The following is a 20,270-nucleotide window of genomic DNA, read 5'->3' as shown; positions in this document are numbered from 1 at the left end:
TGGGTGAACAGGGCCGCGTGGAGGCGGCGGAACTTGGTCCACTGTAGACCCAAACTTTGACTGTAGCGGATTGGCTGCATCATTGTCTCTGGCTTCAAGATAACGTGTACCCCCACTAACCCGGCCGCTTGTGGCCCCTGAGAACTGTCCCCAAGTCCCCTGAAAATCTGAAAATCTTCCAGAAGGCGCCTTGACCTCCTCAGATATGAGCAGGTGGCCGGCCAAGCCAGTCACCGCAAAGCTGCCGTCATCCATCATGGCCCGGCATGGAAGTCAACTGCTGCATGCATGTTTGATATATATAGTATGGAGGCCATAGTATCCAACTAGGTAGATTGGTTAATGTTTCACCGACCTTCCATGAGACTCTGTTTGGTCTCATGCAGCCCCTTTGCCCGCCCAGGCTAGCTCACAGACACATTCCCAGCCATTTTCGATATTAGTAGCACCTGCTTCCAGAAACTGCCCCCAAGGTGCCGTACTCTTGGTACTCGAAAATCTGAACATCCATCAAGGCTATCTGAGGGGTATTTTTGGTGTGATAGACGAGCCAGCGTTGTCCCCGGCCAGGCGTTGGGTCTCCAACATCCTGTCATTAGATATCATCTGGGCTTGAACCGATCCAACATATCCAGGGGCTCCCCCTAAGACATGTCCACTGCTGAGCACCGGCACGCTCCATCTCGGTGGAAATGCCCTCGCGATATTAGCTGACCTAGGCAACGCTATAGACCTGCCCCTGTGTATCTCCTCAGCCCAGTGGTATATCAAGATTGAGATGATTTGGATCAGTGCCATTGATGCCGAAGAATTGGAACCTATTGAAAAGGATTAGCCCGAGAACAGTTTAATCAAACGCCGCAAATGAATGCTTACCAATCTTCTACATTAAGTGTCGTCGGGACCGCTTGGCCTTGGCCCGAAGTGCTGCTCCAGCTATCAGGACTCTGCCCTTCTGGCAAATTCGGATCAAGATTTGGTTGCCACATGTTGTTATGCCCTTGGAAGCCTTGTGGCAGAATTCCATTTCCTCGCTGCTGAAATTGCCCGGCCTGCTGGTTGGCCATCCCGCCTTGCCCGTTGCCTGGTACTGGCCCCATCGCGTTGTGATCGAGGGAAGCGTGCGCCTGGATTGGCGATAGGTTTGGGAATGCTGGCATAGCAGCGCTGTCTGGAAACAGCTGATCTGGCTGGAAGTTCTCCCACAGGGACTGAGATAGGTTCGGCGAGTTTCTGGTCACAAGGTACAGATCTGGAGGTGTTGGCGGCACCGAGAATGAGGGGTTAAAGGGTGTCGCTGGTCGAGTTTGTGGTCTCGAGTTCGTCCCTCCCATAAATGTGTCTGCCGCACTCTGTCGTGCACCTGGTGAGGTTACAGGCGGTGGTTGCATCGAATTTGTTTCTGCCTTGACAGCACTCGGCGTCTGTGGGCGTGACCTCTCATATGACTCCTGAGGCTGAGGAGTATTGGTGCCAAAGTCGATGGCCATCTCGTCGTATTTGCGCTTGGGCGCTTCTGCTTGTCGACTATGCTGTTCCAGTTGTGTTGTGAGAGTCTGACGCATCTTTCGATGTCGCTTGCCCTCAGCCTTTTGTAATCGCTCTTCCAGCACCTTGTTTCCAATGATGGACTCAAAGAGGGCATAGACCATCTTGCCCACCAGCCAGACTCGCGATATCTCCTTCATAGCCGACATGCAGCTGCGCAACCGGTCCTGTGTCACCTGCTGAATCGAAGGCACAGGTGACCTCATTTGGTAAACATGCATGATTAGCGCGGAGAATAGACTGTAAACAACAAAAGCTGGACAGTATCGTAGCTGGTCGTGAGCGGCGAGGTTTTCGACGATCGATGTGATCATGGCCGCTGCCTGGAAAGCGATGTTTCGCGACGGGTATGGCGAGGGATCGGGGAACCGTGCAGAGCCACCTGGCGGCATATGGGCTCGATGTAGAAGACACAACGTCGTGTAATAGTTCGAGTGAAGGAGAGCGGACCAAAAGTGATGACGTGGCACCTCCCAGTAGACGATCTTGGGGCAGTTCTGAAGCCAATCGGCCAGTGCCATGTCGCTGTGAGTGAGATCGATGGCATTTCGTTGCCGGCCCTTGGAGGCTACCGAGTACTGTTGTGATAACACCAAGCCCATGATCTCGCAGAGCTTAACATATTCGAGGAAGAACTGAACGTGGATTGGGTCGGGCGGATACTCGCTCACGCGGTCTTGTTCGTCCTCAATGAAATCATCCTCCGTCAACATTTCCACGTCCGCATCGTCGAGGTTGATATGAACAGGTCGGCCCAATGCCACGGCCACCGATCGGTCACGAGTAAAGAGCGTCCACCAAATACGCTTCCACAGCCTCTTGTCTGAGCGACTTAGCTGTGACTGTTCGACAGATCGATGCATGCCCGAGCCCTGAGCAACAATGGTTGCCACACGGCTCCAGTAAAAGACGTTCTTGGTGACATCCTCAGGTCCTTCCCAATACCAGCCCATGAGAAGTAGCGACTGGACAATCGTTACACGGTCATCTTCGTAGTTTGCATCGTAGAGGGCCTTGGCGCGCTTGTAGAAAGTTAGGGCTGCTGGTGTCGTAGAACCATTCGCGTCCATCAGCTGAGCGTTGTTGCAGGCCCGAGTTCCGGCAAGGAGGACGGACTGAAGAAGTAGCAGCGATGGAGGGTTTTTAGGATCTCGATACTGTCGCATGAAGCGGGTGCGGTTAATGACGGGCACAATGGGATGCACCCAGCTGAAGTAGGCGTCAATGAGTTCGTCGCAGAGTGCGCGTGGAGGAAGTAGGAATGCTCCTCTTTGATGTAAAATGTCGATTTCGACATTGTCGAGCTCCGTGAGACGGGCTCGGGAGCCGCGAACGTTTTCGGGCAGCGGATAGTGAACAACATCGGCCGAGCCTTGACGATCGTGAACAAGAAGGGTGAGATTGGAAGATTCGCCGAGGTATGCGACTCGCCCAGCTTCGGTGATCGGGGCACGAGTGAACTTGGGCTTCATAACAAGATCGAGATATGTGCCACTATCAACCTCTTCCTTCCGAGCCTGAGCTTCCGTCAATGTGGTTGGTGGAGTGCCATTGTGCGAGTGGAAGACAGAGGGCGTTCGAGGAGCGAAGCTGGTCGCAGTTGGAGCGACAGGACGAGGTGAAGGATCCTCAGCGCCATCGCCTCGGTCACTGTTAAATATAATGCGTTAGCAGGATACGATGAGGCTAGGTGATGATGCCTACCTATCTGAATCCTTGTTGGTCTGACTACCTGTACCTTGAGTCTTCTTGCGCTTAGGGTTTGGAATGCGACATTCAATCTGGAAGGCTACACAGTTGGTGCAGGGCACACCAAGGCTCGCCGCGTCGCATCGAACCTGGACGGGAGATGTGGGTTAGCATCACAGTTGATGGTTAAACCGAGGACGAATAAAGTGGCGCGGATTGATGAACGCGGGTGCTCATAGGCGAAAGTTGATGTACCTTTCTCGCGTGGCATGTCTAAGAATGATAGTCGTTAGCATCATTTGATTCAATTCATTACAATTCCGAGGACAAGAGAGCGTGAAAGGCTGTCGCTGTCATATGGTGGGCGTCGCGATGGACAGCCATGATGAGGTGGAGGTGCCCGCTGATGCCTCGGCTCATGTTGAGGGGAACGGGGGGTTTCATGGGCCAAGGTTCGGCAGACGAGTCTCAAAGAAAAGGTGCATACCTCGCATGCGCGTGACGCTCGTTGTCTGTGTATTAAAAAGAGGGGGTCAGCACTTTGAGACCTGAGCCAGAATCCGAACGACTCACCTCCGAAAGCTCATCCCTCCGGTCGAGGTTGACGTCGATGTGCTGGGAGCGGGCGGCGCGGGTGCGGCCGAGGGTGCTGGCGTCGACGACTGCTGCTGGTTCGGTTGTTCTTGCTGCTGCGGTTGCGGTTGCGCCTGCGGCGGCGCGTCCCCTGACGACATTTCCACGTCCATCAAGTCGGCTCAGCCAACGGCGAGGGTGCGAAGCGAAGTAAAGGGAGTCGAGGATCGTCGGATCGGAGAGAGGGGGAGGACTCGAAGGAGGTTGCGATCTGGGCTGCTGCGCGCGGCCACCTACGGACTGAGGCACCAGCCAGCCAGCACCGACACCGACACCACCACCGCACCAACCAAGAGGGCAGGTACGAAGTACCGGCCAGGTCACACTCTTGCCCTTTCACCTTGCGGCTTTGCCTTCCTTGGCAGGCGGGAAATACCCTGTGGGTACCTTGTCTCCCACCAGCTCGTGTTACTCAGCTTTGCCTCTGAGCCACCGCAGGCAAAAATGAACAATGAAGCCTCGTGAATCCACAAGATCAGGCCAGGCCGGACGAATGTAAGCAAGGCAGTTTGTCCGTCGGTTTTTTTTTTTCGTACGTGGGTAAGGCACTTTGCAGCTGGCGCTTGGTAGAGCAATCGACGGTCAGGTAAAAGGTGTGTATTAGCGGGGGCGGTTGAAGATCTGGAACTCGGCAACTCTGGAAGGGAAAAGCGATGGAATGCGGAAAGTCGGATTGGAACTGGAGAATTTTTGGCAATGATTAAGAGGAATAAGCTTTGAGAACAATAGACTGCGATGTTTCTCTCTCGTCAGGAAAGCAAAGAGATTCAAAGGGGGAGGGAGAGAATCGCGGGATCGTCGGGGAGCAGACTCCAGATTTTCAGTAATGATGGCGGCCCTGCAACGTCGGAGATGGTGGAGGACGCAGCTCCACTGTGGCTCCGTGCTCCGGGCCTGCCACCCCTTCCTTGTACTCTATACTCGGCCGTGTGCTGGGTTGATGATTGATGCCGTATCAGGCACAATCTCCGTGAGACTGGGCACCTTGGCGAGAGGTGATCTTGGAACCTCTTCAGGTGTGGAATTAGACGCGTTTATTACAGGTCGTGTAAGTGGTCGACGCGGAAGGGTCTGGACATCAAAGCGCAGCTGAGAGGTTCCAGAGCATCAGACCAGACGAGGACCTGATGCCAAATCAGCTGAGGGAGGATTTTGATGCAGGCAGGGGATGCAACGTTCGACCAAGAAGGCCCACGGGCGGGAGGACAGGCTCTATAAACCATCGATCTGGAGAGCGTGGCATTTGCAGGCTACTTATCCAGCGGTGATAGATTCGGACGACTTGGCGACATCGACGTCATCTGAGCCCACGACTTTTCTCGTCACGTCGACCAGCGCACCTAAAAGCCACCCCGGCTCGGGTCGACGGGAGCTATGCCAGATCACTTTGACGCTTATCGTGGTTTTGAGGGGTTCTTGGTGAGCTGCGGCTTGCGCGCGTGATGTGCTCCCTAGAGCGCGTGCCTGCGTTGACGATCTCGAGTAGAGCGACGCGTTCGTCACACAAGAAAGCCAGAGGCATGTGCATAAAGTTGCAATATCGATCGACACACATCAGCAACGAACCAGACACGGAGTCCTGGCGCTTCATGACATGTGAATGGGACCCTGGCGGGCGATGGCGGCGGCGGTAGTCCCTAATTTAGCTTAGTGGGCTTGGTTGTGAAGCAAGACTCACTTGAGCATGATATGTCTCGTGAAAAAGCTGGGGAAGCGGAAGAGCCGCTTGTCTGGGACCGATGTACCATGTACCTGTTCTCACTCTCCCCGTCCCGGCGGACTTTATGTCACTATAAAATCTCCGGCCTTCAACTAAGAGACGGGCCTTCTACTTACCCCTGGCCGCTCATCGTCATAAACTCCCAGGGCTGGCAGCTGTGGCTATGGTGCACCATTGACCTGATGCCTCAACTGAGAAACCATGCAGCACATTGTCCATGTCATCAGGTGGATGGATCTTCGTGCAGCAAAGCCCTGTTCCGGCGTGTCTCACCGGAAGCTACCGTCGTGTCATTCAAATTTGAGGAGCGCTTTCACATGTGAATCAGGCCGCCATCTCGCACTTCCTAACCGGGCAAGTGCCCCGCATCTTCGGCCCCAATCCCCGGACTCGCATCATCGTGTTCCTGGTACGTGATCAGAGCTGAGGCACATCAAGACAAATGGATGCCGCCAAGAAACGGTTGAATCCCCCTCATGCAACCTCTTCAGAGCAAAGTCACCAGGACTTACGGGCATCTTCCGTGCTGTCCCTAACCTCAGCCCTACAACGTTAAACGCTCCGCCCCGGTCACATGGTTCATATTGTATCCTGGTTGACCAAGTTGTTATTCAAGACATGCCTTCTTCCGGCTCTCAACGGCCAGAGTAACAAGACACATTAATCTATCATTTCTAATATTGTAGTCGACCTACTCTGCCTTTACTGTCGACGAAGCCTTGCCATTCGTCTTTGGACTCGACACTGGCTTTCCGTTTGTTGACACTTGCTCTCCATCTTCAATCTCAATTCCAGCAATGAAGACGGCACTGACTCCCTCGAGTGCCGCGACAAACACGCACAAGCCACTTGCAATGGCAAAGTGGCTAATGGTGGACCCAATTTCCAGCCACGAGCCCTCATCCTTGACAACCCAGAAGAAATAGAGCGTCAGAATATCGCTTGCTGCTAGAACCACCATGAATAGTGCTGATGGCGCCACCCCCAGTCTCTTATTCAAGACCCCCAGGTTGGCTGAGATCAGCACAAAAGGAATCATCAGCTTGAGAATCAGCAAAGCACCCTGTGAGACAGGATCGAAGACTGGAAACAGCCGGTTCACGCTTTCTAAGCTGAACTGGGCCACGGACGCAACGTTGCCCGTGCTGAAAAAGGCTGACTGGAGCAATACCATGAAGAAGAGTGAGACTCGTGCGTCTGATAGAGTCAAAGGCCGGAAGGCCCCCAACTCACGCTTCTGCTGTTCAGCAACGACACCTCGCTTGGCCTTGCCCTGTGTGAAAGCCTGGTAAGCGTATTCTAAACGAACCCAGGCCAGTAGAGTAATGCTGAAAGCCACGTAGAAAAGGCTTTCGTAGGAGATGGTCAGAATAACAAACGTCGGGGCGCAAGTCAAGAAGATGACAACAAGACGGTGCATATAGTGACTGTTGGGCTGTAATCGGTATGCCAAGGGCAGAAGAAAAGATGCAACTGGCACTCGTTAGTTTAGAACTATTAACATGGCTCAGAAGAGTTCATCTCACATAGAATGATGAAACCCATGATTTGGTTCCCGCGTGGAAGGCCTAGTCTAGCCTGTAGTGACATGGCACTCGACCGAGTAACTATCATCGAAAGAATGATGAGTCCGATCTGCGCACGTTAGCCATCCTTGCTTCTACCAACTGAGGAAACATGTTTTACCTGTGCTCCAAGTACCGTCCTGCTACCGTGAAGACGCTTCGACTTGGTCTTGAAAGACGAAAAGTCTGACAAGATAAAGTCCTCGAGGACCAAGTATGCGAGACCAACAAGAGCTATGAGGCCACCACCAACCAAACTGCCACCGTCAGTCAAAAACCCTATTTTAGTGAGAGTGGTCGCAGCTTACATGAGAGGGATATTTTCAACCTTCATAGCTGGCAAGAGCGTAAAAGTGCTCATGGCCAGGCAAGACAGGAACCAGAGCAAGCTCAGGAATATATGCGATCTCAAGAATGAGATACCGCATGTCAAAGGCCAGAAGGCACCCAGCACGAACAGCCCAGTCAAGATCTCGCGATGAATGTATCCCAGCGCCTGATACGAGTTAGAGAGAGACAAGATGGCGGGAAAAGGACCATACCAAAGACTGAATGATGCCGATGTAAAGAACGATGTTGAAGATTAGCGCAGCCACCGCTCCTCCTGACTTGATGTGTCCGAACAGAGCCTGGCATCCTTGGGAGACGCTGTTTCTGCGAGCGTACACTTCTTCCCAGAAAAGGACAGGGAAAAAAGTATACAAGTAATAGGTTGGAGGGGACTTTGAAACAATGAAAGATGCGTAGAGCCCCACAAGAATAGATGAGAAGAAGAAGAAGCCCAGAAGATTGCGTTGGGATGGGACACTGTGCTGAAGCACATACAGACTTAGGACGGTTGTGAGAGCGTAGGCGATCCAGCCGAGGTAGCCAATAGTGATAAGAGCACGCAAAAATAACCAATCATATGTTTGGAGGTAACGGAGACCTTGAAGTCCAATGGCGATCAAGGCGTCCGACTCTTCAATGGCCTCTTCGTACTGTCCAGCTTCGACTAGAGCGCGGATACGGCTGATGCGCTCCTCTGGGCTGAGGTTCTCCTCACTGAGAGGTCCATAAGGTCGGTAGCGGAGTTCTGTTGCTCTCTTCTTCTCCTCCTTTACTCGATACTGCTCAAGGATCACCTGGGCGTTGACGAGGGATGCCTCAGCCTTCTCCTTGGGGCTTGCTGAAAGGAACTCCAAAGGAAGTTCTCCAACACCGTTAGCTGGAAATTCGGCACCAATTAGGTATGCCATGAGAGCGGCGACATCTGCTTGGGCAACATCATGCCTGCGTACATGATCCAGACCCCAGTCTGCCGAGTACTCGTCGTGTCCAGGGGCAACCGAGTTGGGGTACAATTCAGGAGGCGCAACGCCCGATCCCCAGGAGATGAGAGGAGTCCTAGTGTTGTCGGGGTGTCCATCACCGTGGCTGCCCCAGTCAGTCATGCCATGGTCAGCCGTGAAGACGAAGGCAGTGCGATCGTCGGCATAGAAGTTCTGGATGAGCTCGGTAATCTCCTTGACGCCCTGATCCACCACCTTCAGGTTGTTGAGGTATTCCTTAGAGTAAGGTCGGAAACCGTGCCCGCTGGTGTCGAGTCCAAGCAGATGAAGGAAGAAAACCAACTTGTCTTCATGAAGCGCAGCATTGAGGGTTCCATTCTTGGCGGCTTCGGCAAAGAAGTCCTTGACATGGTTAAACACCCAGTAATCGAGTTCCGTAGCATCCATGGAGAAGTCCTCAAACTCGGGTTCATACCAGGAGGCGTCGACTCTGCCTGGAACAGCACCATAATGAAACATGGGCAAGATATCGGGACTGCCCCAGCTCCAGGTATGGCGACTGCGGTTGAAGACACTGTCAAAGTTGACAGGGTTCATCTTCCACCCAGTTGCGACAGCCGAGACATCCTCGTATAATCCAGCGATCAGAGCGACATGGCCTGGACGAGATTCGGTCGGGACACGAGTGTGGGAAACACCGAATGTTCCATGCTCGAGGACTCGCGAGCGCAGGAAGGGAGCGAGATGGCGGGGGGCAAGATCTTCTTCGGACTCGGGGTATGGCTCGGGGTGCTGTTGGAAGGCTTTGTCGGCGCGTAGTCCGTCACCTTGAGAAGTAGTTGATTAGCGAAGGTTAACAACTCGAGTATGCGCTGTGGGTGCTTTACCAACGAAGAGGACGAGCCGGTCTGCAGGGGCTTTGGCAGCTTCAGGACGCTCGACCTTGAAGTGTCGCATGCCCGAGACGATTGGGCTGACAAAGTAAACATCGAAGATTGAGAAAATATAGACGATATGGAAAACGACCGCAATGGCCATAAAGCCAAAGCGGTTAAAGCCAGCCATGGCGAGGGGCTTGAAAGCGTCAGGATGCGCAGGTGTAAGTCAGCGTATGATCAAGGAAAAAACTGTTTGAAGTTAAACCAAGGAGAAAGAGCCCATGACGCAACAAACAACTGCGATACGATGGAAGGGCAAAGACCAAAATATCAACAAAACGAAACACCTTGTTGAACCCAAGGCAGATGCAAAGAACGCCTCGTATACTCTTAATGGCGACGCGAAGGACGAAATGAAATACCGTGGCCAGTAGGGATGTGACGGCTGATGATGGACGCGAGGGTGGCCATCGCGTTCTGGGGCTCTCACTTGCAGGGGACGAATTGAAAGTGCCTGTCTCTGAGCCAGGGACCCCCGTGGCACTCCAGTTCCCCTGCGCTAGCGGGCCTGTTTAAATCCGGTTGGCTGCGCAAAAGCTTCGCTCAAATGTTTGACGTCGAAACAGCCACACTTGATGGTGGGGAGTTGGCCTTGACAGCCATTCAGCCTGCACATGTCTCTGGCGTAGGGACCTCCCTGAACCTTGAAGACATTGTGTGAAGCCAGTAAGCGTCCAATTCCCACCAATAAGTGAGTCTTTTAAATTGAACATATTTTCTCGCATCTCATCACGTAGCGCCACATCGGTTATGCTTATTCACAAGCACCTTGACGGATCGAGCGCTTCGCAACCTTGATGAACAAAATACCACATTCAGGTCATGGCACATACGGTCACCAACAAGGTTCTCACGGCAGCCAGCCTCTTTCTGGATTTAGGTAATTCGACCATTGCGAACCCAGAGCTATCCAGCTGTGGTTCGACTGACAGATGTATATCTTCAACGTAAGTATGACATCCCGGGGTATCACTAACAACTAATAATCCTGCCACAGGAACCACCATTACCACTCCTCGTCACTTATTCAATTCGCTCAGTTAGAGACTTGACCACCCTTGCATAGAATCGAGAAGCTTGGGGCCGTGGGAAGGTAATCTCCTCGATGAGATAATCCGGTAACATATCCATCAATTCCCCGTCGCGGTTAGAATCGAGCTGTGGTCGGTAGGTAAACTGTGTATCTTCGTAACTGTCTGATGCCTCAGCGGTTTCTACCGCTAACTTGAAGTGAAGAGCTACACATAGAGTCAGTCATCGATCAACCAGCACACTCATCACCGAAACTTACAGCCATTGCGCCCAGTCTGGATGCAGTCAAAAACATCTTCCATCTCTTCTTGTCTCACCCCACGGATAATCAGGTCTGTCAAGTCCGCGTAGAGATCTTCCTTGGCTTGCGCGGTGGCTTGCGTAGCATGTGCCGCTTCGGCCTGTGCTGTGCGGCTTGCCAACCCACCCGCCTTCATAGCGCTTCCTGGAACCCTGGAGTTTACGTCTCCTGACCTGACAGCGGCCAGTTTCGTAGAGAGTGTTTTGATTTCCGACTTGGCTTCTGACAAAGAACCAGTCAGTTCCTCAATGGTAGCCTCTAAATCCTCAGCCTTTGCTTCACTCTCTTCTAATTGCTGTCGTAGTTGCTCGCCTTCCTTGGCAAGAGCGGTCTGTGCAGCAAGCTCAGCCTTGAGTTCGGCAATCAATTGATTTGCGGCTGTCGGGGTTAGCATTACAATGTTGAAAGTGAGTAAGTGAGAGACTTACCTGCGGTTCTTTCTTCAGCTTGCTTCTTGAGCCGCTCAAAATTGCGCTCAGCCTCTTTCACTCCGACCTCACGCAGATCACGGTGACGCATATCCAGATTCTCGTACTTCTTTGAGAGCTCCCCAAGTCGCCTGCGCAATGACACTTCGCTTCCATCATATCCTGCCCACGATTCAAGTGGCTCAGCAACCGGCGCCACGGCCCCATTAATATCTTCCTCTTCTTCTACTACGACGTCCAACTCCATTGCATCTTCTTGTTGTGTTTCTGGGATTTCCTCTGGCGGCTTCACCACGGCTTGTCGGGGCGGTCGGCCTCGTCGTTTTGCTGCGCTTGGTGGGACCAGCACTGACGTATCGTTGTTGGCATTTTTCGAGGCTGAGGGAGGTACGCTTCTAGGTCGACCGCGTGTCCCTTTTTTCGTGACTGTCGACGTGACACTCGGGAGCGCCTCGATATCGTCGAATGTGACGGTCTCATCCTGGACGTCTTGTTGGGTTTTGCCCCCCGCTCCTGCCATGCCAGAATTTGTCTTGGTCGTTGTACTTGGTCGTGTCGCTGACTCGGGAACGGCTGAGAGCATGCCGCTTCCTCGGCGCGTAGATGAAGCCGTGGTCTTTGTCACCTTGTTTGCAGTGCGTGGAGGTCGGCCGCGGGGTTTCTTCGTAGCACTCATTGTGCGCGCAGCTTGAATCTCAGCCTCGTCAAAAGCATCCAAATCGGGTTCCGTGTCAGATCCCACCAGGCCAGCAAGGGCCGATGCGGGTTTTGCGCGTGCGCGTGGTGGCATCGAGTATGTGGTGATGGTCGACACTGAGTGGTCCAGAGGTGTCGCAAAAGGCGGCGCAAGGTGAAAGTGAAGGAAAAATTAGTGAACGATATGTCTGAGGTTTATTGTGACCCTAAACTTCCAGTATTCGGCGTGCGCTGGTGCAATTCCAAGGTATGAAGGTCTTTGCCGCGGGGATATGTATGATGGTTGTTTTTCCTGGGCTTTGAGGAACCCGCTGGGTTCCCATCCATGTAAACAATCGGTCCATCAGTGTTGGCGGCAAACGACATGGACGTGGCCCGTGCCTCGCTTTTGGCGCCAGCCGCTCTGAAGTACTGTACAAGCATCTGAGAGTGACAGAAAGATACGATCACTACCTATCTAAAACTGCTTTGACAATGATGAGCGATGAGGCAACTGCAATGAAGGAGGAAAATTAGATTAAAACGGTGAAAGTGACCTTAAGTTATACTGTACTATTAAATCCGTTATTTAACTCCCCAATCAACGTTTCGTATTTTAATGAGCCCGATAACTCATCGCATTGACGCTGCACGATCGTTGTAATCTTATTGTCAGCCCGCCACCAAGCATCTGGGGCAGGTACCGAAACCTTTTCCTTCCTGCGGCTGATCGCTTTAAATGCATGTGCCAGGCTATTCTTGCCGCGACGCGCATATCAGTCTTTCGTTGTCCGAACGGCTCTTGATCTCTTCCGCCTCCATCAACGAATACACTTTTGGCGCCCCCGACGTCGGCCAGCCTCTTTGCCAGAACAAACACCGCGATAGACCGAACCGAAATAGATCGATGACGATCGATAGCTGACAATCCACGAGCGAAATCCTCCCCAATCCCCTGCGTCCCTTGCCATCTCATGCCATCCGAGTCAGCCACCTGGCTGCGCTGGGTCCTCGGCATGGGGGAGCGACGCAAGCTCGGCGATGTCGCCATGGACATCTTGCTATTTGCTGGCATGGTGAGTAGATACTCGTCAACCTGCTCCGGCCGTGTAATAGCCCTCATACTGATCCCCTTGTTTAGATGACCGCTGGCCTGTACGTCGCCCGAAACTTTCTTAACCCGATCCTTAGCAACCTCGCCGATCCCGACAAGGAGAAGCACGAGCAAGCGAGACGCCAAGCGAAGGCACATCTAGAGCGGTTAAACCGACAAAAACGAGATGGAGGTGAATTCGAAGACGAGAGCAGCGATTCGTTACGAGGGCCGGAGCTGGTTCTGAATGAATATGAGAACCTGGTTGCGCTTGAGATGGTTCCGCCTCAGGACCTCTCTGTTGGATTCGATGGTAAGAGAGATAGAAGGACGAGATGGTGTTTCATGCCTTGCTAACACCCGCAGATATTGGTGGATTGGATACCATCATCGAGGAACTCAAGGAATCAGTCATCTATCCCTTGACGATGCCTCATCTTTATTCACACGCTGCGCCACTGCTTTCTGCCCCCTCGGGCGTGCTGCTGTACGGCCCGCCTGGATGTGGAAAGACAATGCTGGCCAAGGCCGTCGCCCATGAGAGCGGCGCGTCTTTTATCAATCTGCATATCTCGACCCTGACTGAGAAGTGGTATGGAGACTCAAATAAGATTGTGCGAGCTGTCTTCTCCCTTGCCCGCAAGATGCAGCCCGCCATCATTTTCATTGATGAAATTGATGCAGTGCTCGGAACCCGAAGGAGCGGCGAGCATGAGGCCAGCGGCATGGTTAAGGCAGAGTAGGTCCTCTATCTTCGGCACTAAAGCGTTTGCTAACCCTCGACAGATTCATGACCCTCTGGGATGGACTGACGTCTGCAAACTCGTCGGGAATGCCCGCTCGCATCATGGTTCTCGGAGCTACAAACCGCATCAACGACATCGATGAGGCTATCCTCCGTCGAATGCCAAAGAAGTTCCCTGTCACGTTGCCCGGCACTGCGCAGCGACGACGGATCCTGCAGCTTATCTTGCAGGACACCAAGACAGACCCCGAGAACTTTAGCTTGGATTACATCGCAAATATCACTGCGGGACTTTCGGGAAGTGACATTAAGGAGGCCTGCCGAGATGCCGCCATGGTGCCTGTGCGGGAGTATATGCGACAGCACCGACAGAGCGGCCAGGCAATGTCGACAGTGGACCCGACGCAGTTCCGGGGCATCAGGTCGGACGACTTTCTAGGCCGGGAGGGAGGTCAGATCAAGTTGCAACCGACCCGACGACCTGCCAGGATGGGGGTTGAGGAGCTTATTCCGGAGGAGCAGGATTAGCAAAGCAAATACTGACGGGGACCGATAAACTTGAATAGAGACACCGAACCCCGGCCATCACATCACCTCTCGCTGCCCAATCAGCAACACTACGATTTCTGTTTCTGGGCTATTGGTGACCTCACGGTACTCTTTGCACTGTCTGGCCACTTCCCCACAACCCGCACGTCTCGAATGTCTGGTCAGGTACGCGGGTCAAGAGACGAACGAGATCAATACCCCAAGGAGCAAAGTATGCTCTAACTCCTCTCAAATACTACTCCTTCATGACATCATAATTCATATAAAACACTAAAGAGTGATAAAAGATATATAAGTTGCTAGATGGAAATGTTACAGGGCTCTTTTATGACAACTCATCCTTTTGAGGGAGGATAACCTGATACCTGGAAACTGGTTTCTCCTCAACTGGAACAAGGTGAAGTCGGGGCGCGGTTCCGTACTCCGGTTCTCCGTACAGTGCACTCCATACGCAAGGGACGGCATTGCAGACGATGGGCCATGATGGTGTCTGATCACGTCATTTGGCATACCCCACCATCTCTTTCCGGGGTTGCGATAGCCGGGTACCTGACAATGGTGGTCTGATACGGCTTAAGCACAGGTACCCGGACATCAATCGACCTCCGTAAATCGGGCGGATGACCCAGAGGAATGGCGGTGGGCGGTAGGCGGCTCACCTAGACCGCTGGGCTGGGCTGAAACAGCGCTGCATGCCCTGAAGGATGCTGCGATTCTCCCCTGCGAAGGCGCTGCAGACGCCCTGCAAACTGCGCTATGCTGCACTGCAGGGGCGGGCTGCATTCAATTGCCCCAGAAAAAAAAATAGAACGACTTCTATTCAGACCGCCGAGGAGCGGGCATGACTCCGACTCCCGAACTCCCGCCTCTCCCAACCGCTGACTCGTTACCAATGTTCTTCTCCTCACCTGAAAGCTGAAAATCAATTCTTTCTTCTTCAACTATCCCTCGATCTAGCTGAATCAGGTCTTTCCTGTCGCATCTTTTGGCGCAGTCCAATTGTTAATTGACGTCTTACCCCTCCTTCGCCCTTCTCCCCGCTATCGCTTCTCGTCTATACAACTTCACAGCTGTGCGACCTCTCGCACTGAACCCGGCAGTTCAACCAATTTCCATCCGCCTCGACCGAAAATGTCCGCTCCATCTCCAAACGAGCCCGCAAAGTCGAGCAACCCGCTCAAGCGAGTTGACAACGAAGGCCACGACTTGCCTCCCTCCCCCGCGCCCTCGAGCCCCCGCAACGGTCGTCGGCGCTATGCCCTTGCCACGGAACTCGTCTACACTGATAGCAAGGACCAGTATGGCGCCTCCAGCGTCCCTATCTATCAGTCTGCCACCTTCAAGCAGAGCTCTGCCAATGGCGGCCAGCAGGAATATGACTATACGCGCTCCGGAAACCCTACTCGCACCCACCTCGAGCGACACCTAGCCAAGATCATGAACGCTTCCCGGGCGCTCGCCATCAGCTCCGGCATGGGCGCTCTCGATGTTATTACCCGCCTGCTCCGCCCTGGAGACGAGGTCATTACCGGCGACGATCTTTATGGTGGCAGCCACCGACTTCTCACTTACTTGGCTGCCAACCAGGGCATTATTGTTCACCACGTCGACACCACCACCGTTGATAGCGTGCGAGCGCGCCTTTCAGAGAAGACTGCCATGGTCCTGCTCGAGACCCCTACCAACCCTCTGATCAAGGTTGTCGACATCCCATCCATTGCTCGTTTGGCTCACGAGGTCAACCCCAAGGCTCTGGTCGTTGTCGACAACACCATGCTCTCGCCTATGCTCTTCAACCCCCTCGACGTTGGCGCCGACATTGTCTACGAGTCTGGAACCAAGTACCTGTCGGGCCACCACGACATCATGGCTGGCGTGATTGCCATGAATGACACCCAGATCGGAGATAAGCTTTTCTTCGTCATTAATTCGACGGGCTGTGGTCTGTCACCCAATGATTCGTTCCTCCTCATGCGGGGCGTCAAGACTCTGGCTATTCGAATGGAGAAGCAGCAAGCCAACGCTCAAGCCATTGCCGAGTTCCTCGAGTCTCGTGGATTCCGAGTCCGATACCCTGGCCTCAAGTCTCACCCCCAGTATGACCTGCATTGGTCCATGGCCCGTGGTGCTGGTGCGGTTCTCTCTTTTGAGACTGGTGATCCCGCTGTTTCGGAGCGCATTGTGGAAGCTGCCCGACTCTGGGCCATCAGCGTCAGCTTTGGCTGTGTTAACAGCTTGATCAGCATGCCTTGCCAGATGAGCCATGCCAGTATCGATGCCAAGACACGAGCAGAGCGACAGATGCCTGAGGATATTATCCGACTGTGCGTTGGAATTGAGGATGTTAACGATCTTATTGAGGACCTTTCCCGTGCTGTAAGTTTTCCTTTCCCAATGACACTGTGAACAAGACGCTGACCAGCCATAGCTCGTCCAAGCCGGCGCTGTGACTGTGACTATGGATGGTTTCCACGCAGCCGGAGCTGCCAAGGAGCTGGGAGAGACTCCTCTCACCATTCGATGAGGCACGTGTGGATTCCCATATTGAAACTATGAAGAAAGTACTTGAGTCTCGACCATTGGGGCCGTGAGGGAACGTTTTGATTTCTGCAAGCGAGTCCGATAGTTCTACCGAACGCTATTTCTGCAATGAGCCCTGCCACGAGTGCGCCAGGAGGAGGAATGACAAAGAAGGGGTGGCCATGGCGTACCGCCTCATTGGCGATATTATGAAAAAGAAGAAAAAGGGAGGACCTGTATCATCATCCAAAGCTGGCGTTGGCAGACACGATTATGGAGTTAGAATTTTTTTTTGTTTCTGGGATGACCTGCAATAGGTTGGAGACTGACCCAAAATACATGAAAAAAGTGTGGAAGGGCCTTACAGCAATATTTGCCTGTTGATGAAGTTGTTCGGTGATGGTCAAGTGTTGTCGATCGGTCTCATGAACCCAGGCGGCAAGCCTTTCGGAGTTCTTGCTCGGCTTCGACTCAGTTGGCTTTGACAAGTCCTTGATTGAGGTGAATGAACCAGCTATGGCGACGATGCTGGCAGCGACTGTTAGTATAGGCTATCAAGATTGTGGGAAGACTATGGGCTCTTAGACACCTTTGACCATCTGTGCCGTTGGCTTCAGCCTTGCTGGCCATTGTAGTCAAGATCAAGAGTATCAATTATAAGGTAGTAGTTCGCCCTGCCTCCTCAGCAGCTATTGTTTTCCAACTCCTCCCATTCTCTCCTTAGCTTTATATATCTCTCACATAAAGAACCTCCAGCTGTGTATAGATGCGCAGCTTGGACCTCATCGCATTGCAGATGTCCATGCCTCGGAGCCACCTCCCAGCTCGTTCGTCATGATATCATCTCGGGGTCGAAGCCTTTCGGTGCGGCCTCACTCCTGCCGTCTCTGGTTGGCCAAGACTACGCGAGCCCTGGGTGCTGGACCTGAGAATCGCGCCCATGCCTCTGGGGTATGACGGCGTCGCGAGGAAGAGAGGAAAGGGGGCTCCATCACATCTCATATTGGGCGCATCACGCACGTCGTCACGGGCGAGGTCACGCTGGTGTAACGTATCTGATGTGCCCTTCTTGCGGAGGGAGGGCTGGAGGTTTGAGGTGGCACAGGCGAGCGCGGCTGCACGGGGTAGATTTCCGGTGAGAGAGATTCGAAGGGGTTGTGATGATGGAGGCACGAGTAGAGCAGAGTTGAGAGATGAGACAACAAGAACGACCAAGCCGGACAGAGCGAATCAGAGAGGCCAAAGACTTCTCCAGACCAATCGCTCCTCAGAATTGAGCTTCTGTGTGCTGTCTCACGCCATCGAATGCCGTGGCCTTGTCCGCGTCTCGTTTGCCCAGCTCGTCCACTGAATCTCGCGATAGCTTCATCGACACTGTGACGTGCGCCACACATATTGCCCTACAGACCGCCTTCCAGAACGACCAGGAGGGAGAACGCCACCGTCGGCTCTCCAGCCAAACACGGTTGCGCCCCCCGTTATCTCGACTTCGATCCGAACCCATCCACGTGCAGGGGCGCACTTGTCCTGTCTGTCTGCTCGGCCGTGCGCAGCTCGCCGGTGTTGCACAACCTCTAGAGTGAAAGCCGTCGACTGACCTAACCACCTGCGAGCCTGTTGTTGGTAGGTAATCTCCGCGCTATGCATGCCACAGCGCTGGGTGCGTATAGGCTCAAGGGCCTGAAGGTGTTGTTTGCCTGTTACCCCCATTGCGCATCTGTCACCGTGGAGTCGGTCCCCGAGACCTGCGTCGGGCATGCCTAGTAGATGCGTCTGCTTGGCTTACCCGGTGAGAGGATAGGCGCTTCAAGCTGGATCAGCTGAGAAGACATCACGCAAAGTGTCACGCTCCGAAACATGCTCTAAACGCAGGCGCGGGTTTTGTATCAACGAACTGTGTACCTTATTCATATGGCTAGACTAAGCTACGGTTATCGACGGACAAACTGGTGAACAAAGTGTATGCAAGCGCTCTCTCAAAAACTCCGACCCATGTAGATGCGAACCTAGGAAAAGTCGAAACGCTCAGGCAGGGCAATGGGCGCCACCAGAGTCCAGGTATACATGCCGTAGCAGACCCAGGCACTGACGATCTTGACCCAGCTTGCCGCATATGTACGGCCAACAGTCGCAAAGTCACCATCCTTGGTCGACTCGTCAAAGTTCATGGTAAGCAGAGTAGCCACCCATGCCGTCGCCAAGAAGAAGATGATGTGGAACACGGAGTAGTTGTACTGGGTCCTGGATCGCTCGTCATCACCAGCAGGGGAATCACCCGCCTCGCTGTCGTCATCATCCGAAAGGAGAGCATCAGCTGGCAGGCTGCCCTCCTCGACAGCTCGGCGCAAAGCCTCGGCTCGCATTTCGCGGCGAGCACTCGGCTGTTGCGTAACCAAATCATGCTCGTCGTCCTCTGGGAGTCGAATGCCGTTCGAGTTGCCCAGGCCCAGGCTCTGGGTGGCGGCTCGGGTTGTCGTGTAGGCAATGGTGAGTAGGGTAACGACGGCACCAATGATGATCGAGGTTGTTCTTGTGCCCTGGCCTGTGATGAGAGGGTTGCACTCGTTGTTGGGCTCCATAGACACAGCGGACATGGTCAGATAGGTGCAGTAGACAGCCACCATTGCTGCTTGCGCGAGTCCTGCCTTGGGGTTATACTCCTGGACAGTGGGGTTGACGGAAATGACAGAAATTCCTAGCCAGAGGAGGAGGTTGATAGTGATGACAGCTTGGTTCATGGAGCAGTTGTGCTTGGCGAAGAAGACGTATTGAACAATGGTCATGGCAAGCGAGCCGATGTACATGCTAAGGGTCGATCCAATCAGAACAAATCTCCAGAATCTCGAGTCGGTATCCTCGATCTGGGCGAGGCAGTACTCGGCCCAGTTGTGGGCAAGATCGACAAGCAGAATCAGGCCCAACAAGAGGAAGAGCATGGCGCAGGCGAACGCGATATAGTTGCCCCAGAACAGGAAGAAGCTATCGGGAATGAGGAAGGAGAGGACAACGAAGGCGAGCCAAGCAATAATCTTGGGGCCCCAGTAGCCATTTTGGATGGCAGCGCGAGGATTCCTGGATGTCGCAACACCAAAAAGCAAGCCGGCGAGAATGAGATGGAAGAGACCGAGAGCAAAGTTGATTCGATGGACGGCAAACCAGCCGTGACATGCCCCCGTCGGGCAATTGATTGTGACCCAGTCGAGGGTGAGTTTCTGAAGTTTTTTGATCGCCCACGGCGTGAGCATTATCCAGGCAAGGATCGAGTTGACGAGGAGGAGCAGCGCGTATGCGATACGGGTTGCGACGCTATTGCCGCACTTACCACAGGCACTGCAGACCATGGAGCAGGTCGCAGCGCCGCAGCAGCTGGCCGCGAAGGACATGATCTAAAGGTATCCGATGTTAGCATCTGAAATTGATGGAGAGCAGAGTTGACGTACGGTGGTTGCGCTCGGCACCGCGAGCAGTGGCAACGATAACAGAGCACCCATTGCGACGGCGCGAAGAGGTTGACTAAGTTGAGTTTGAGTCTCCTAGGAAAGGGCGCGATATCGAGACTTGCG

At 53.5% G+C, this 20,270-nt stretch overlaps 5 protein-coding genes and 1 pseudogene across 6 annotated transcripts, besides 1 other annotated feature; 2 read left to right on the top strand and 4 right to left on the bottom strand.

Annotated features, from left to right (window-relative positions):
- Positions 1-751: 751 nt before the first annotated feature.
- NCS54_01266900 (Hypothetical protein) lies at positions 752-3,983 on the bottom strand (the record flags this gene model as incomplete). The annotated part of the gene is made up of 6 exons (XM_053157895.1): positions 752-818; positions 877-3,198; positions 3,253-3,386; positions 3,493-3,510; positions 3,725-3,749; positions 3,811-3,983. 6 exons carry the CDS (start codon positions 3,981-3,983, stop codon positions 752-754), a joined length of 2,739 nt encoding a protein of 912 aa, XP_053013870.1.
- Positions 3,984-6,281: 2,298 nt separating this feature from the next.
- On the bottom strand, positions 6,282-9,491 carry NCS54_01266800 (GPI ethanolamine phosphate transferase 1; the record flags this gene model as incomplete). Its single annotated transcript, XM_053157894.1, has 6 exons — positions 6,282-7,063; positions 7,117-7,225; positions 7,277-7,412; positions 7,464-7,651; positions 7,698-9,253; positions 9,314-9,491. 6 exons carry the CDS (start codon positions 9,489-9,491, stop codon positions 6,282-6,284), a joined length of 2,949 nt encoding a protein of 982 aa, XP_053013869.1.
- Positions 9,492-10,387: 896 nt separating this feature from the next.
- NCS54_01266700 (Csm1 domain-containing protein) lies at positions 10,388-11,915 on the bottom strand (the record flags this gene model as incomplete). The annotated part of the gene is made up of 3 exons (XM_053157893.1): positions 10,388-10,602; positions 10,656-11,075; positions 11,126-11,915. 3 exons carry the CDS (start codon positions 11,913-11,915, stop codon positions 10,388-10,390), a joined length of 1,425 nt encoding a protein of 474 aa, XP_053013868.1.
- Positions 11,916-12,774: 859 nt separating this feature from the next.
- NCS54_01266600 (AAA domain-containing protein) lies at positions 12,775-14,166 on the top strand (the record flags this gene model as incomplete). The annotated part of the gene is made up of 4 exons (XM_053157892.1): positions 12,775-12,876; positions 12,942-13,206; positions 13,260-13,632; positions 13,680-14,166. The coding sequence occupies 4 exons, from the start codon at positions 12,775-12,777 to the stop codon at positions 14,164-14,166; spliced, it is 1,227 nt and encodes a 408-aa protein (XP_053013867.1).
- A 1,092-nt stretch (positions 14,167-15,258) lies between these two features.
- NCS54_01266500 lies at positions 15,259-16,711 on the top strand (annotated as a pseudogene). Its single transcript has 2 exons — positions 15,259-16,563; positions 16,616-16,711.
- Positions 15,259-16,711: a sequence feature.
- Positions 16,712-18,713: 2,002 nt separating this feature from the next.
- NCS54_01266400 (Hypothetical protein) lies at positions 18,714-20,198 on the bottom strand (the record flags this gene model as incomplete). The annotated part of the gene is made up of 2 exons (XM_053157891.1): positions 18,714-20,093; positions 20,148-20,198. The coding sequence occupies 2 exons, from the start codon at positions 20,196-20,198 to the stop codon at positions 18,714-18,716; spliced, it is 1,431 nt and encodes a 476-aa protein (XP_053013866.1).
- Between the last annotated feature and the right edge of the window lie 72 nt (positions 20,199-20,270).

Source organism: Fusarium falciforme, chromosome 10 (assembly GCF_026873545.1).
Source record: "Fusarium falciforme chromosome 10, complete sequence".
NCBI classification, from domain to species: Eukaryota; Fungi; Ascomycota; class Sordariomycetes; order Hypocreales; family Nectriaceae; genus Fusarium; species Fusarium falciforme.
This window is presented reverse-complemented; position numbering and strand designations above follow the sequence as displayed.